Genomic DNA, 17,445 nt, shown 5'->3' with positions numbered 1-17,445 from the left:
ATCTTTGGTGTAAGGTGGAAGCATTTAATAAACAAACTTCCAGTATCCAGGACGATGGGTGTCAGTATAGAGTACAAAACCACAAGTATTACTGGGACCAAGGGGACAAGCTAATGTCTGTGGTGCGCATGCAAAGAAAACACATTCTAACTACTTTAAAACTTTAGTTTACCAATCTACAAGCTTTTAATAATTTACATGTATTTAATGAATCATCGAAAATGATGTTCAATGACACACAGGGATGTTTGTGCAGGAACGTTTGCACTGATCTGGTAAGCAAACTCAACAGGCCTCTAAAATACAAGTACCCCATTCACACCTCTGGAATTTCCTGTGGGTGCGAAGACTGGCAAAGCATTAGGTAGGGCTCACTGCCCAACATAAACACTTGTGCATACACACCACCATCAACATAGTGTACACAATAATAGCTGCCATATGGGGATCCTGGGGTAGAATAACCAGTGGCTATATTCCAAAACCTAGTGAGTTTCCTTCATTGGAAACATTTTAAGGCATAATAGATGCACTTCCGATGCAAAGGCTATTAAAAAAAGACAGACAGCATGATAGTAATTATGCCGCCTTCTAAGATACCTTCTTTTGGTTAGCCTGTATGTATCCATTACAGAGGTGGAAATATAAGGACACAATGTATTGCATTAAAATTCATTATTAAAGCTGAAGTATGTAACTTTTCTGTGTTAAAATACTTTCTTCTATCCCAGCTTAATATGCAGAGACAACTAATAGTAAGCCATTCATAGGTACGTTTTCTCGAAAACTGTAAACACTGTGGCTGTGTCTCGTTTGTAAGGTTGCGTCCTCCAGAGGTCGCATTTGTCGGCCGCATACGTCATCGATGCTGTCTCGTTTCAGAAAAGCGAGTAGGACACTTCGAATGCAGCCTTCGAATGTGACCTTCTTTCACAGGAATTTGGAAGATGCATGTGGTGTATCCTTTGTGGGCACTCACAACCCACAATTCTTTGCTTCAACGGAAATGCCCATAAACATGATGTTCAAACACAAGGAATGTTAATTCCCAAGTTGAAGTAACTCAGTAGATGGGTGCAGAGTACATAATATGTATAATTATATTAATATATAATTAAAATAAATTATTAGACTAAAAGTACAATGTAAAATCTAATTCTTTTCTCTTTACATCATTATAACTCTCTGTGGAGCGGAGGGGGGCGGGGCCGGGGCGGAATATCGCGCGCCCGGTCCCCAATCGGCCTGATGGGACGCGCGAGGGATAAAGGCGGCCGGTGATGATGGTTCGAGAGAGAGAGAATTACGGACATGTCCGTAAACAATCTCTCTCTCCCGCACGATCCCCTGAAGTCGACCTTTAACCCTCACAGAGGCATAATTAGCCTAATACGGGTCCGGGTGTGTAGGATCACAACCCGGCCCTGCCCTCCGCCCTGCCACACTCTCCTAAAATGTACCTCATGCATTCCCTTCTAAAGGGACTTGGTTCCCTTCTCACTCAAAAGGCTCCCACTTGTTAAAGAGTGGCTTGCTGTCATGGCAATCATGTTATATTCCGTTTCCGTTTGTCCTACGAAGACCATCTCATTTAAACGAGGCTTGTTTAAAGGAGTACACTCTGTAGCCTATAATGCAGTCTTCAAAGGACGTGTCCTACCTAGCATGCAGCCTTCGAAACGAGACACAGCCTGTGTTTCTCTTACACTATGAAAAGTGCACTATTGGTTCTGCGAGACCCGCTTAGACCTGCCCCGACAATGTTACTCAACCAATGGCATGAGTTGAGGGCGGGTCTTTGTTTGACAAACTGCAGATGGTGGCATATTCTGTTTTGAAAACAACAATTATTTGCATTCCGTTTGGTGGCGCAGATATTACATACTTCAACTTCTCTCTTGTGCACTTCAAGCTATTTGAATGAGCTGCTGCCTACATACAACGCAAAAAATCTGTCCATAATATGGTTCTATTTCAGTTAGGATGCGGCTTTGGGGCTTTTCACACCGAACGCGATGTTGTGTCCATCTGCACTGTTTCTGCAATTGTTTTTCCATGTAAACATTCACTAGATAGATTTCTATGAGTGCTGCACCACATCTTGCTGCTTCTTATTCAGCGTTCCACGCAGGAGCGCCACATTTTTCAGACGCCATGTTAAGGTAAATTCTACTTAACTTCAACTTTTAAAAACACATCTGAAAAACATGCATTCCATTCTATTTGTTGCGCTATTGCTAACTGTTTTAGCGGTTTTGGATCAGAACCTCTGCATTCATCCATTTCTTACAAAAAGCCCCCAAATTCTTGCTTCTTAAACCTAGAAATAACCCCAACCATTTTCAAATGCTCTTGTTCTCCTTTTTTCAAACCCAACTTCAAAACAGCGCAATCATGCAAGCAACCCACAAGAGAAGTAGAGGGCCTTAATTTTAGGGAGAGAAATCTAGAACAAGGCAAGAGTTGGCCAAGCCAAACATGAACTGTGGCAGCATGCAGAATTTTTTAGAGCATGCCAAATCCACGCCCCACCCCCCCAAAAAATGGGCTTGTTCACGCAATCAAGGCAAAAAAAGGTCTCTGTGATAAGATTTGTTTGGCTACCAGAGAGAAATATGATGGTAGATTTGATGAAAGTAACCAGATCAGTACACGCAGTCGGGTTGTTTTGAAGTCACAAAATAAAAAGAACTTTGTGCTAGAAAGTTGAAAGTCAAAGACAACAATAACAATTTTACAGACATAACATGTTGTGTCCACCTGCGAAATAACTGGTCCAAAATCCCACTCCTCATAACAGTAAAATAGACACTGTTTTGATTGGCCATGATTGCATCGTGCAACATTTTCAAGTTTAGTGTGGACAGACAAATTACTTGTCATTGGAAACGTATCACATTATGCCTGATTAGGACACATGTTAGTGACTAACATGACGAATAATACATGCACCTTACCTTAACCTCACACTTCCTGTGGCAGGCTAACCGGCAAACTGCAAAGGACAAAAAAACAAGCCATCACATTTCAAGTCTACACATTTCATAAATTCGATTTTACAATTCACAAACCTTTTCAACAATTACTAATCCAGAAGAAATGGGTGCTTTTAACATGCAGGGCTCATTCTACACAGCAAAATGTTTTAACGCTGTGCTGCGTCAAATAATATTCGCCATTAGAGACTTGATGTTGCACAGTACCATCCACACCATGCACTGTGTATCTGCTCTCAGATCCTTTCTCACTGCTTGTGAAGGTTTGTAAACTTATCTTTAAATAGCCGATAAAATGGCTTGATGAGCACAGATGTCCGTTTCCTGTTATTACACAGAAAACTGTCTAGCTACAGAAATTTCCAGTTGACAAAAATTGAAAAATCAGAAAAATCTCCAAAAGGCAGCATCAAACAAGATCATTTCTGGAAAGAGACGCAGATCACCAGTGCTTTTAGAAAACTGGCAGAAAATGTCAATTCTGCACGTCTTTGGAATAAATATTCTGGTATATTGAACATTCTCGACTGTTACAATTTATCAGACAAAAGAGTGATAGAAATTTGTGTATCTTTTGTGATTAATCTTATTGAACCATATCAAAATTGTCCCATGGAGATCTTGGTAAAAGACATGGAACAAATTACCGACTGTTTTTCGGCGAACTCATGCGTACTCATGAGAAATCTAATTTTGTCCGGTTAGGAGTGTCTGTTATTGCATTTCATCTGATGTGAAAAAAACTAAACATTTTGAAAAAAATAAAAAATACATAATTATAAAATATTAAAAATAAAACATTTCCAAAATAAAAGTTTTAAAATACAATAATATGACATAAAATAAAATTACAAAAATAAATAAATTATATATGTATTAAAATATTAAAAATGTAAAAAAGGTAACGTGACCTTCAGTTAACACCCATATTCAGAATACAGACACCTATTATCTACAAACATCCCCATCTCATCTGAATCAGTGCATGACATATGTTCTCTAATTGCAACTTAACCCTTGTTTAGAAAACTAATCCTGTGCAAATATTGCTATAGATTCTCAAAGTTTCTGTGTCCTATTCAACCCCCATTCCGATCCATATTCCTGCTCATGCAGGTACAACACACTTGAACAAACACATATCCCTACTCTTACACAGTGCTCGCTCTGTTCCCTATGTATGAAATGCCATTCCACTGAGGGGGTGGAGTCTCAACAACAGAGGGCCTATACACACAGAGGGAATTTTAGTCACCAAAGTGATGAAATGCTGCCAAAGCCACACCCAATATCCTCTCAAACTCCTCTGAAGGCAGAACAAATTGTAGCACTCTCCCTCTCTCTCTCTCTCTCTCTCTCTCTCTCTCTGGTCCATTGCTGGAAAACACCTGACAGGAAAGTCATACTTAGACTTATAAATCTAGTCTCAGGCGATACCTTTAAAGGGGTCATGTCATGTCATGATTTCTTTTTTTTTTTTTTTGGGCAGAAACACATGGGTTTGGTGCCACTTCTCCTTTAAGACTTGCCAGTAAACACCCAATGGTATGACTATGGCTCTCTGCTCTTGACTGACCTGCTCTCTTCTTGCCAATTCACTGCTCACCGCTGCTGGGCAGGCTACAGAAGGGACATGACGAGATAAAGGTGTTGATGTGTTGTTATGGAGGCGGCCGTCAGATGCAAATGTTACCACAGTGTGACAATATGGAGTAAATAGACAGTGAGTCGTTTTGTCAGCTTGGTGAGGGGGAAGTTTTGAGTTCTGAAACTTACAGTATGTTTTTATAGTACAGTGACCACTTATATGTCAAAAGACCAAGGAAAATGTCATTCCTTATGTCATGACCCCTTTATAAGAGCATGAATCTAAAGGAGTTTGGGAAAATCCAGAATTTCAAAAAAAGATGTGCTTATTCTGGAATAGACTGTATCTTATGTAATATCTCCCTTTTCCTGTCTTGGTTCACATATTTTCGTGCATGCGTAATATTTGTAGTGTTTATTTTTAAATTCTTGGTTTAGATTTTGAAAAAAGTAGTGAACCTCTCAAAAGGGTAACATTCCCATGCCTTTGGGAGTGGTGGAAAGGGAAAACTGTATTTTGGCTTCTGATCTGCATAGTTCTTGGCTTTGTAGGATATTTTCATTAGCATCTGATCCTCCTGTTTGGGAGTGTGTCGGATGTGAGACAGTTTGGAGAACTGATGACTGTTTACTTCTGGTGTGGCTTGGTTAATGATCTAGACAGGTTATGCAAAAGTTTTAGGTTCAAACCTCAGATAATGGTGATTTCCATGAGTTATCATCATTATAAGCATGGCATTTTCAGCTACAATTTTCCTGTATTTCAACTGGTACAGCATATTCATAACAACAAGATTTAAAAAATGCATTAATACCTGTAGTCAAATAAAGCAATAAACCACTTGAGGCCATGAACTGAAGTAATTTTTACCATGGGCAAGGGTAGTATCTTTCTCTAAAAACCTCTATGACTTATTGTTTATGTTATAAAACAATGGCAACAGCAGTGCCCGACCGATTTATCGCAGATACTATTTTTTTTTTTTAGAAGAGCATATAATACAGAAAACAATCCTTGGGGTGATTTAAATTTGGTGCCATAATGTAGTATGTGCAGCAGAGCACGCTCCAACACTATTGTTTACAGAGCTGAGCTGACGGTGGTTCTGCAGACAGGGCGGAGATAAGCGGTGTGGGGTTAAGCGGTGACTTCACGGTAAATTGCAAACAAGTTTGTGAAATACATACTGGAACGTTAATAAACAATTACCCCATAATTTTCCATTTTCAATATAACGTTAACCCTGTACCTGACAACCATGTCACTCATGTTTATCACATTTCTTTCTTATGTTAGCCAGCTATAGTTTGTCAGTGCGGTCAGTAATGTTGCAGATTGAAAGGTAAACATCAGAGCATCTTTTTGTAGCTCAGCAGACAACGGTGCGGTGGTGGATTGTGTCTACTACGTTGTTACCTAGTTGGTGAGACGCAATGCTGGAAAGTAAATAAACAACGTCCATCTTTTACTCTCCATGACAATGAGCTTAACGCTAACTAGCTAACCACATAGCAACTTTAATTGCTTTTTAGCTGAGTGGAAGCTAATGTGTAAGCATGTATTCAACAAACAAGTATTCTTTAGTACAGGATTCGCACCCCTTCAACCGAACAATTCCAGTCATTGCATTTACAAAATGTAATATTTAAAAGTCTGGTGTTCCACCATTGAATGTTTCCCCTGAACTTGTATAGCAGAATACGGTGCCGCTGTTTATCTCTCGGCAGAAGTAAATGCTTCTTATTTTACAACCTGCCCCTAATTTACAGGCAGTATTACAATAGTCAATATTTGACTGATACTAAACAGTACTACTTATGTTTATTTAGCTATTTATTTTATTTTTTGTTATTCTTTATTTAAATGGTCAGCAATGGGGCGTAGTTTTATTCATAATAGCCAAGCAGTGCAGTCAGATTTAGTGTCGTCTTGAAAGGCAGAGCCTTAATTTTACTCTGTAAACTTCCAGTGATTTTACAGAGAAAAAAAGCTTGCAGGACCTCATTTTTAGATAGTTCATGTTCAAATTTGAAACATAATTTATTAAGACCGTGGCTTTGAGAACATTGTATTTCTGGGTTGTCTTGAAACTTTTATTATTGCTTTTTTAGATTATAAAACCATGTTCAGCACAAAATAATTCCATTACTATAAACTTCAGCTTCTCTAACTTTAAAAAATAACAACATATATGAATTTTGAAACTTGGGAAATAAAGCCCAATGTCGTCTTTCAAAAGATACTACAACTGTGTCCATACTCCTAAGGGTTCAGTAAATACAACCATTTAAGTTTAGATATGTCATTTTCATGGTTTGTGCTCAAAAAGGGGGTGCGTATCAATAGGTTAAGGTTTCCAAAAAAAAGAAAAAGGAACAACTTAGTACAGCAGTTACTGATTCTCTAAGCAGCATGTAATTCAGATAACCATAAGCAAAATTAAATTATCTATATTTACTCTTTTTGGACAGACAGAAAGTCTACACACATTTATGCCACATTCAAAGTCACTGTGAAATAGCATGTGACTGTGACTGCACATTCTATATTAATTTTCCAATGTTATTTAGCATCTAGAAACAACTAATAGCTTTGTGTTGAGATTAACATCCCTTTGGGACATGTCCCAAATGTATTTTCACATAAAAAAAAATACATGTTTTTTGGTCACTCTCACATTTAACTTAAATCAGTCATGCACACTGATAGTCATGCAAATACCGTATATCTACCATGGCATAAACTGTATAGCAAACTCTCTACCGTTGCATTTTCTGTCATATCTCTCTGTCCTAGTGTGCCAAAATGCACAGTGTCTTAAGATTTCTTAATTTTTGGAACGCTCTGAACTCACATGATCTGCATTCTAAATAAAGTGTGTCCCTTTTCAGTTTAAACACCCTCTGCTTTATCCCTCATATTCCTTGCTGTGTGCTGTAATTGTAGTTCCACCTCTTGAAAGCTTACAAATTGCAACTCCACAAAGGAGACATTTCTTTCACAGAGAGCATGAGTTGTAGGATAATTGTTTGATGTGGTTTTCAGCCTCCTTTTGATAGAAAATAATCTGACCTGATCATTGACTGTTTATAAACGATCGGTCGATGTCAAATAGTGCAGATAATTGTTTAATTGGCTGATGTAACTCTAAAGGGAAGCACTCTGTTTTTCAGAAAATGGCTATAGGCCTGTTCAAGTCCTCTAAGAGTGTGTGTCTATTTCACAGTTTAGAGTGCAGTCCTGCATGCTTGTTTTAGAGGAAATCCATGGTCCGGCTCTGTGATTGTGTCTCTGTAACCCGGCACGGCCCAGCCCTCTGGGAATGCTGCTAGTTAAAAAAGGCCGGCATGGGAAATGCCAAACGTGTTCCTCCTCCTCTCTCGTTCGGAACATTCTTAAGGCCCTGTGTCAGATATTAAGCAGTTCCCCTGCTTCTCTAATCCTCTTTTTCTCCCTACATCTCTTTCACACACCCTTCAACCCCTCACTCCCTGCCTCTCTTCAGCTCACCAGTGTTTATACACCAACGATCTGACTTCCAAACAAGGCAAACCCACGTGCACTCCACAGAATGCAGTTTCACACCCAATATGGCAGTCTGCTACTCTCTCAACCTACATCCTAAAAGAACACAATGCTCGGGTGCACAGAAATGTGTTGGGCAGTACATAACAGTGCCCGTGTTTGCCTGCTATGGGAAGATATCATGAAGAAATAGGTTATTTGTGTATATAAACCATTTTTCAATTCGGCTTCTAGCTAAAATAACTATATTGTGATACATTTATGATGGTATAAAATTACACATACATACAATCTTGTGATTAAATATTTCATGAAGATGCTGTCCACTATTACTCATCATCAAGTATACTGTACTTCCATTCATCATTCCAGAAACCACAAAGCATCCAACAGTACACTGTCATAGCAAGGCAACTGGATATTCCTGTAGGGGAAATATTTACTGTGTGCTGTTTCTCTGCACTGGACATGATTCTGTACTGCCAAAACACACACACACACAAACACACACACTTCTGGGGACAATTTTAAGATAATGATGAATACTACTGACTTACATTAATCCTAAACTATTTTTTTATTTTCCTTTTTTTAAATTAAAAAAAGTTGTGGCAGGGCAGAGGGCGGAGCCGGGCTGGGTCGTGATTCTACCTTATTCTAGTCCCTAATCAGGCTAATCAAGCCTCCGAGAGGGATAAAGGCCGAATGCGGAGGATTGTGTGTGAGAGAGAGAGATCGTTTACGGACATGTCCGTCGTGCCTGTTTGAGTCTTTTTAAGTTTATCATTAAAACTATTATTTATATTGACCAGCCGGTTCTCGCCTCCTCCTTTCCATTAAATTACGTTACAAAACTGTTTGCTTTATTTAATAATTATTTTTCCAGTTGTGTATAATGAATAGCTAACATACACTCTTCGTCCTTAGCTACAAATGAAAAAGCAAAAAACTAAAACATTTTGTATTTTAATTAAAAATTATTTTTAACCTTGACCTTTAACCTTAACAAAAAAATTTAATAAAACCAAACTAAATTAAATGAAAAACAAATCATTATTTACTTTACTTTAGAATAATTTTAATTTTGACCTTTAACCCTAACAAAACAAAACAAATATAAAAGAAAAAACTAAACAAAACATTATTTTCTTTAATTAGAAATATTTTTTAACCTTGACCTTTAACCTTAACAAAACAAAAAAATTAAACCAAACTAAACAAAATGAAAAACAAATAATTATTTACTTTACTTTGGAATAATTTTAACTTTGACCTTTAACCTTAACAAAACAACACACACACACACAAAAACATTATTTCCTTTAATTAGAAATTATTTTTAAACTTGACCTTTAACCTTAACAAAAAACAAAACAAAATGAAAAACAAATCATTATTTACTATACTTTGGAATCTTTTTAACCTTGACTTTAACAAAACAAAAAATTTATTAAAACAAAACAAAAACATTTTTTTTTACTTTAATTAGGAATCATTTTTAATCTTGGCCTTTAACCTTAACAAAAAAAAAAAAAAAAAACTGAATTTTTTACTGAATTTTAACCTTAACTCCACAGACAGGCGTTAACAGATTTAGTAAATATAACTATATATTTTGTCCCTGAAAAAGCTCTAAGCTAGCACACCCACCCACACATAAAAAAGGAAAGTAAAATGTTTGTGACATGATTAAGAAGCTTATTATTGCTGTGATTTGTGTCTGTTTGTAAATCTGTGAGTGAGGAATAATTGTACATTATGCAATCCATTTAACTGCTACAAATTATTTCAACCTCTGACCTCACTCTATCAATTCAGAATACCGTTTCTTCTTTTAAGTGTGATTGCAGGTGTTAACTTAGAATCCAACCCCCCTGTGTGGCTGTAAAGCTTTAATATCCTGTGTGGAAAATTTCCCACAATGCCTTCAGATGCTCATCTGGTCTGGATTGCAAGCTTTTCCAAGTCTAACTTCACTGCAATATTGAATCAATAGGCTTTCTAAAAGTCTGTGAACACAGGATAAATCACAGCTATATTTGTTGAAACAGCTGTTAAATTTGACACACGTAACAGTGAATCACAATGGTGCTTATGTAACATAATAAGAGATGTCTTAAGAAATTAATAGCATGGTTAGTTTTCAGAGTGTGTGAAATTTCATTTGCAGCCTAAAACCCTGGTTTCAGACTGTGTTGTGGTTGGTGGACTCTATCCTGCAAAGCAAAATCCTGATTATGACATTGCTCAAAGCGAAGGCTCATAATGTCTATTCTTGCACTGTCTCCTAGTGGCAAAACTTGATATATTTAGACAGAAATTTGAACATCAGGCCAAACACTCTTCAAATCACCAGAGGGTGGCAGTGTCTCACTGATGTGTTTCACCTCAGACGATATTAAGGGCATTTTAATGTCTAATAGAAATTCTAAATAATGACTGAAAACTGCTGCTTCAAGGCATCAAGGCAATTTAATTTTTGCATCACGACATGTCTACTTATGTATCTTTTTCTGCCTATGATGTTCAAACTACTGTGCATACTGTTCAGAGGTTGGTTGAAAGAATACAAATTGAAACTGATTGTAATTAATTTTAGTGTATAAATGTATTGTTCTTTATTTGAACTAATGATTCAATTTATTTTGAATGCAGTTTACATTAAATATTTACACTAAAGCTAACTAAAGATCCATTTGTTCTAGATCAACTGTTCTAGATAGAGTATACTGTTGTAGATCTACATCAGACGTGACATAATGGTGCCTTGAAAGTACTGTTATAATGTACTAAAATGAACTGAATGATTTTCTTAACGCTTGGCTGCATTAATCTGCACACACATACACATACACATACACACACACACACACACACACACACACACACACACATGTTGTGTTTCCATGTTTTATGGGGACTTTCCATAGACATAATGGTTTTTATACTGTACAAACTTTATATTCTATCCCCTAAACCTAACCCTACCCCTAAACCTAACCCTCACAGAAAACTTTATGCATTTTTACATTTTCAAAAAACATAATTTAGTATGATTTATAAGCTGTTTTCCTCATGGGGACCGACAAAATGTCCCCACAAGGTCAAAAATTTCGTGTTTTACTATCCTTATGGGGACATTTGGTCCCCACAAAGTGATAAATACACGCTCACACACACACACACACACACACACACACACTAACAAATGACTCTAATGACTCTATTTAATTAATCAGTCAAAAAGACTCACGAATCAGTCTGAAATGTCTCAACTAAACTGGCAGCTAGGCAACAATGTCGCTGCCTTCTGTTTCAAACACAGATAAAGAAGACTTCCAGTGTCACATCGACAAGGTGATAGTTGATATTCTGAGTAATGTAAAATATGTAAATAGGCTAAATGACATCCTGGGTGTGTTTGCTACAGTACTAAAACGAAGGGCTGCTAAGACTGAGAGCTTTAGCTGATTAAAGTAATGATGTTAGACTCGTTTATCAGCAGGGAGAAATGAATGGTCGTCTTCATCAAACTGCTTACTGTATCTCATTTCACTAATGCAATGCCTCAGGAAGCCCTAATAAGCTATGGTGATGGGTTATGTAATGTGTGTGTGTGTGTGTGTGTGTATACATGAATCACAAAGGGAATGGATGGATGAGAAAGAGTAAAGAGTACATGATGGACTTAAAAGTGAATTGTGTCATTTCTATGCCACAAGCAGCACCAAATTAAATTGCAATCTGTTCATCGGAGCAGAAATAGCACTGGTTCAACCAATGGCATGGGTTTGGGGCAGGAATACCTGTTTATTAGACCAATTTCAGACAGCGGGAGAGTCTGGAATGGAATACTACCTTATTACTTACTGAATACTGGCCATTATCAGGGCTGAAACGATTAGTCGACAATAAAAAATTGTCAACAAAAATTTTATTTGTCGAATAGTCTAATCTAATTTAACGTAACGAGATCACATTAAACTCTAATGATGACACGTGAGAACAGCACTGCAGCTCGCGCAAGACTGAGGAGAGGAAGAATTACACAGATCAGTTCAGAAGCACTCCAAACAGCTTCAGGTGAAGTAGATCGCAAAGTATGAGGGAACTATAATGCAAAAATACCAAACAAGTAAATACAGAAGCACTCTCGTTGTGAAATAAGCGGGGCCGGAGCTCTTTAAAGGAAACTGCTCTTAAATGCAGTTATATTTAATGCGTTATAGCTTTATTAAAGTTCAGATATTGCACTTAATCGCAATGCCCACGGATTGTAATAAGGAAGATTCCTGAGAAATGTAAGCTTGTAGTACCACCTGTTTACTCCAGAGGGCAGTAATTGAAACTTCAGCTGTGTGGCAATGCACAGTTTATACAGTGAAGAAAACAACCCTTCAGCAGACAGAGCAACACAAACATGTTATGTTCTTGCATTCAAAACACTTGATGGAGCGCAAATTCGAACTAAGGGATCTCAAGATGGGTTCTAAAACTATAAAATTAAAAATTAAACTATATTTAACTTGAAACTGTGACCTAAACATTTTATGTTTATGACGCAACGCACCCGAAACGCTACACAAGCATGTCTGACGCAGGTGTACATTGACGGGTCCTTAAACAAGCCCTCATAATAAATCTCGAACTGACTGAAAAAATTCACTTGTGTAATGGATTGCTGTGAACTGTGTGCAAATGATTGACTTATGATCAATAATAAGGTAGTAAACAATGCATTGTATTCAAAAGCCGCTTTTGTATTGTCTTATCAATGATTAACTCTTCTACCACAAGAACGTAATGCATTTTAATTATCTGAATATTTGTATTTATATATATATATATATATATATATATATATATATATCAGCACCGTTTAATCGATAAAACCGATATATCGGTCTACTTCTACTAACTACTTTTACAATTTCAGCAGTATAATGTTAGTATACCATTACAAACATAGCCAATGAAACTTTGTAAACAGTATTTTTGGCAATTTAAATAACACACTTCAGCTTTAAAGGGTGTATGTTTACTTCCTCCTTTGAGTAAACCGGCTTCAACTTTGTTGAAGAGTGTGTGTGTGTGTGTGTGTGTGTGTGGTATCCACTTGCATGTGTTCGCCACGTGTGCACACACTCGCACAAATCCAGCACACCATAATTCTCTTCAAAAGCTGCCTGTGTTTCATTCTTCCCCCTGAGGGTGATCAGAGGAGATTTTGCATTTTGTCTGTAAAAGGAAAACAATCTCAGTGTCCAAAGGCAGGGATGGAATTCTAATGAAACCACAGAAAACGCTATTTTTACGCACACATCCCCCGTTTCATTTCTCGGGGTCACCTTAGTGCTGTGCCTGAGGTGTTTATACTGGTGCAAAGCATCGACAGATCATGCCAGATCTATTGATGGCATTGAAAAGCAAACGAGAAACAACAATGACTCATGCCAGAGTCAGGCACACTGCTTTCACTCTCACAGGAATGAAAATAATCAGATGAGCTCATGTTACAGGCCAGGGGGGCTCTGCAGGGGGACGTACTGCATGTTCTGTCACTTTATTGAATGCAGGCCGTGCTTCGGAGTCTCAAGATGTCTTGTTTCGCCTTTGCTACACTATATCTGCTAAAGATGGAGTTCAACGAATTGTTCGGGTTCAATACAAGAGAAGCTCAAGCGACAGCATTTGTGACATAATGTTGACTACCACAAATGATTATTCAAACTAGTAGTTTTAACAAAAGAATTAATGGAAGTGCTTTTATAAAATTACAAGCTTCACATTTCTGCCTTTAAACCCTCCCGAAAAATGTCCCCATTCACTTCCATTGTAAGTGCCTCACTGTAACCTATTTTAACCAAAAGGAGAGACAAGTTGAAATTAATTTAGGTGGTTAACAACATTATGCCACAATTATACTGTTGATTAATCTTAAGTTATTTTTAACCCTTTTTTTCCTCTCTCACTCAAATAGACAAGCAATACTACACAGCCAGAGTCTTTAAACCCTTAATACACGTCTGCAATTACTTCAAGCTGTAAAAATGACAACAACCCATATTCATTTTGCAGATCAGATTATACTGACCTCCTCATTCAAGGCTGTTTTCATGACGAGTGCTCTGATGTGATCAGACCTGCAGACTGCATGCTTTATTTACCATTAGACGAGTCACAGCTGCCTGTGGTAAAACTACACTGTGCTTCATTTTATGACCGTCGTGGCAGGATGCTTATCTTTCTAAAGATTTAAGTGCAGGTATGGGTCCTTTCAAACAAACTTTACACTGACATAATTCATATACTGTATATCTGTTCATGAGAAGGCAAATTCAAAGAAACTAACAGTTTACGAGAGCACTTGAAGCCAGTCAATCCAAATTAACCGTTCATAAACTCAGGGTGAAAGCAGATAGACTGTTGTTATTAGATAGTATTAGGCAAAAATTAGACGTTTGTAATTAAAGGGACAGATCACCCCAAAATGAAAATCTCATAATTTACTCAGCCTAATGTTGTTCTAAACCCATATAACCCGAGTCTTAAAGAAAATAAAGACATATTAATCTAAACTCCTGAAGAGAAACAGTCCAGTCTCTCATAGCAGTCGGAGCACACAAGCGTCAACCACCTGTGTATGTGCGCACAGTCAAATTAATTATACTTTGAAAAGTATACGAGTTTGCATTGGCATGAGTGAGAGTAAATGATAACAGTATGAACAATCCAGCCACAAAGTGGAACATAAACCTCTCTATTTTTGCCTTTAGCAATCATTTCAGTATGGGGGCCTCACCGCTTTTTGTGGTGAGGTACACCGAAAAGAGAAAGCAGCTCTTTAAGACAGTTCACACAATCAGCTAATAGTCTTAACCGGACCTAACTCAATGACACTCAGATGGGACACATTCAAAAGGGACATGAGACAATGACAGATCTGTCTTGAATGGAAATCATTACCCAGGATCTTTACGATCAAAGGGTTAAATGCCTATAGCTCTAAGTATAATGACACCAACTTGAGATGTATACGAACACTATGAACACAAACATACAACAATCAACTATATAGACAGTACTCAAGGTTAATACTTACACATGATGATGGGACATTTTAGATATGTATGGATTTTTATGGCTGACCAATGTGTTACTGAGTAATTGTATATTCTCCATGCGCCACTTCCACAATGCAGCTCCTTTCAGAGTGCGGAGAGAGTTCGATTTATTTACAGGGTCTAGAATTGACTATAGCTTGAACCTACAATCTTTCACATAACAGCCCAGATATTTGAACCAATTTCCCGAAGTCTACAATGCTTTTGTGGAAGAACAAACTCACTGTATTTGCTAAGGTTTAGCAGATTAGTGGCATCAAATCATAAATAGATACTCAAAGTTTTGTTTGAGGCACTAAGTAGCAAATTAACTTGATATATACAAGCAGAACTTAATATTATGCTTTGTTTTCTGAGTTATGTCTGTGACATAATCACTAGCTATTACAGTTATTAGTAGTTTATTACAAGTTATTATTACATTTGGATGGGCAACAATTCTGATTGTATACACATTTCCACTTATTTCTTCGCTGTGCAAGAATTTTCTAGTTTTTCCTTGCCAGTCTGTTGTGGTATTGCAGGTAAGGCTGTCAAATTAAAATCTGAATATTTGTCAAATTTAAGATAAAAATGTACACATCCAAAATTAAAATGTTTAAATGAGCATTACAATTTTGGATGTGTGCCAAGAATTGGCTAAAATAGGGGCAGTGCAATGAATAAAAACAGAGCGCGGGTGTTTCGACACGTGTTTTAAAAGTTGAATTTCCTTTTCAATTGACACAGCGCTTAAAAAAAACACACTGTTACGGCACCAGACAGTGAAAAAAACTGTGAGACATGACGCACCGGTCAAAAACGTCCATCAAGTGGATGCTTGCATAGAAAAAGCCTTTCTGATTGAACGCCCCTCATAGGTGGAGGTCTTTGGCGGTTATGTCTAGACTACTATATGTCTTGTTCTCTAATTAGCGTCTCACTGCATAAGCATTAGGTATAAACATACAGCTGTATTTAATGAAAAACACGTTGGTACTGCCGATATTATGAAGTTTGAGGTAGGTGGTAGTACTATGGCACCGGTATAGACTACTGTGCACCGATAAGTTTAAATAGAACCACAATTGAAGCGTTTCTTTTCTTTTTTATTCTTTTATGTAATATTTGAGAATATAAACTGGCTACATCTTTTGACATCATTTTACAAACATTTGTTAACAGCCAGATGTTCTTTGCAATAAACCATCTATACAACAAGGTGCTGATTGGTTTATGCTGATTTGTAGCGCCCTCTTGTGGACAGAGGAGACAACATAGTTTTAAAAATCAGATGTCTTGTAGATCCCCCCATCCTGGAAAATAATGGTAACATTTCAGTGAAAAGTTTGAATATAGTTTCTCAGCCCTGTTGACAGCCCTAATTTTAATATGAATTACTTCAAATAAACTCTGCCCTAAATGGCATATAAAACCAAAACAATCTGTGGTTGGGTGCTTTCATGTTGGTCTATATGGGTGTTTCTTGGCTAAAATAAACTTCAAAGTGGACCAGACTTTATGCCAGAAGACAAAAGTCTGCTATCTGGTCCCCAACTGCTTTAATAGCCCTTCATATAATGCCACACTCTCCCTCAGTAGCTAATCAGGTTAATGATTACATTTCATTAGAGGAACTGAGTGACTGGACACTGGCAGCATCTGTTACTTCTGCACTCTGCTCTCCAGCAGTTCATCTTGACCTTTCCCCATTAGAACTCATCAGACAGGCAGATGTCCTTACTGGAAGACAACCACACCCCCTCCCACCCCATCCTCCCCTGGACTGACCTCTGCAGATGAGTCCCTCATTGTTTACAGTCTGCTTGCACACGCCGCAGTGCTTGCCCTTCTTGAATGTCTTGAGTCGGAAGGTGTGGGAATGGACGGCTTCAAACTCTTCAGGCTGCAGAGGAAAAGGACACAAGGATTATTTCTGAGAAACTTTAAGGATGCTTGTTAAATGAAAAAAATTACAAATAAAATAGGGCTGCACATTACAGCTAAAACAAATGTTCTATAAAAAAATCTTGCTGTTCTCTCTTTTCACTACTCTTCTAGATTTCTTACATAGACTCTTAACATGTCGATGTATGGGTTAAACCAATATATATATATATATATATATGTTATGATAAAAAAAAATTCCAAAGGTCCATTCAATGCAAGTGAATGGTGACCAAAACTTTAAAGCTCCAAAAAGCACATAAAGGCAGCATAAAATTAATGCATA

General features: G+C 37.4%; 1 protein-coding gene across 5 annotated transcripts in view; it reads right to left on the bottom strand.

Annotated features, from left to right (window-relative positions):
• Positions 1 to 17,445, bottom strand: part of LOC127654637 (tensin-1-like) — a 345,068-nt gene that overhangs the window by 190,293 nt on the left and 137,330 nt on the right. For all 5 annotated transcript variants that reach the window (XM_052141859.1, XM_052141861.1, XM_052141862.1 and 2 more), the window contains exons 2-3: positions 17,004 to 17,118; positions 2,958 to 2,995 (exon numbers count right to left, since the gene is read on the bottom strand). In XM_052141859.1, coding sequence (XP_051997819.1) covers positions 2,958 to 2,995; positions 17,004 to 17,118 — 153 coding nt within the window. The remainder of the gene's footprint in view (positions 1 to 2,957; positions 2,996 to 17,003; positions 17,119 to 17,445) is intronic.

Source organism: Xyrauchen texanus, chromosome 14 (genome assembly GCF_025860055.1).
Source record: "Xyrauchen texanus isolate HMW12.3.18 chromosome 14, RBS_HiC_50CHRs, whole genome shotgun sequence".
Taxonomy (NCBI): Eukaryota; Metazoa; Chordata; class Actinopteri; order Cypriniformes; family Catostomidae; genus Xyrauchen; species Xyrauchen texanus.
The sequence above is the reverse complement of the archived record's forward strand: the minus strand, read 5'-3'. Positions and strand labels throughout refer to the sequence as shown.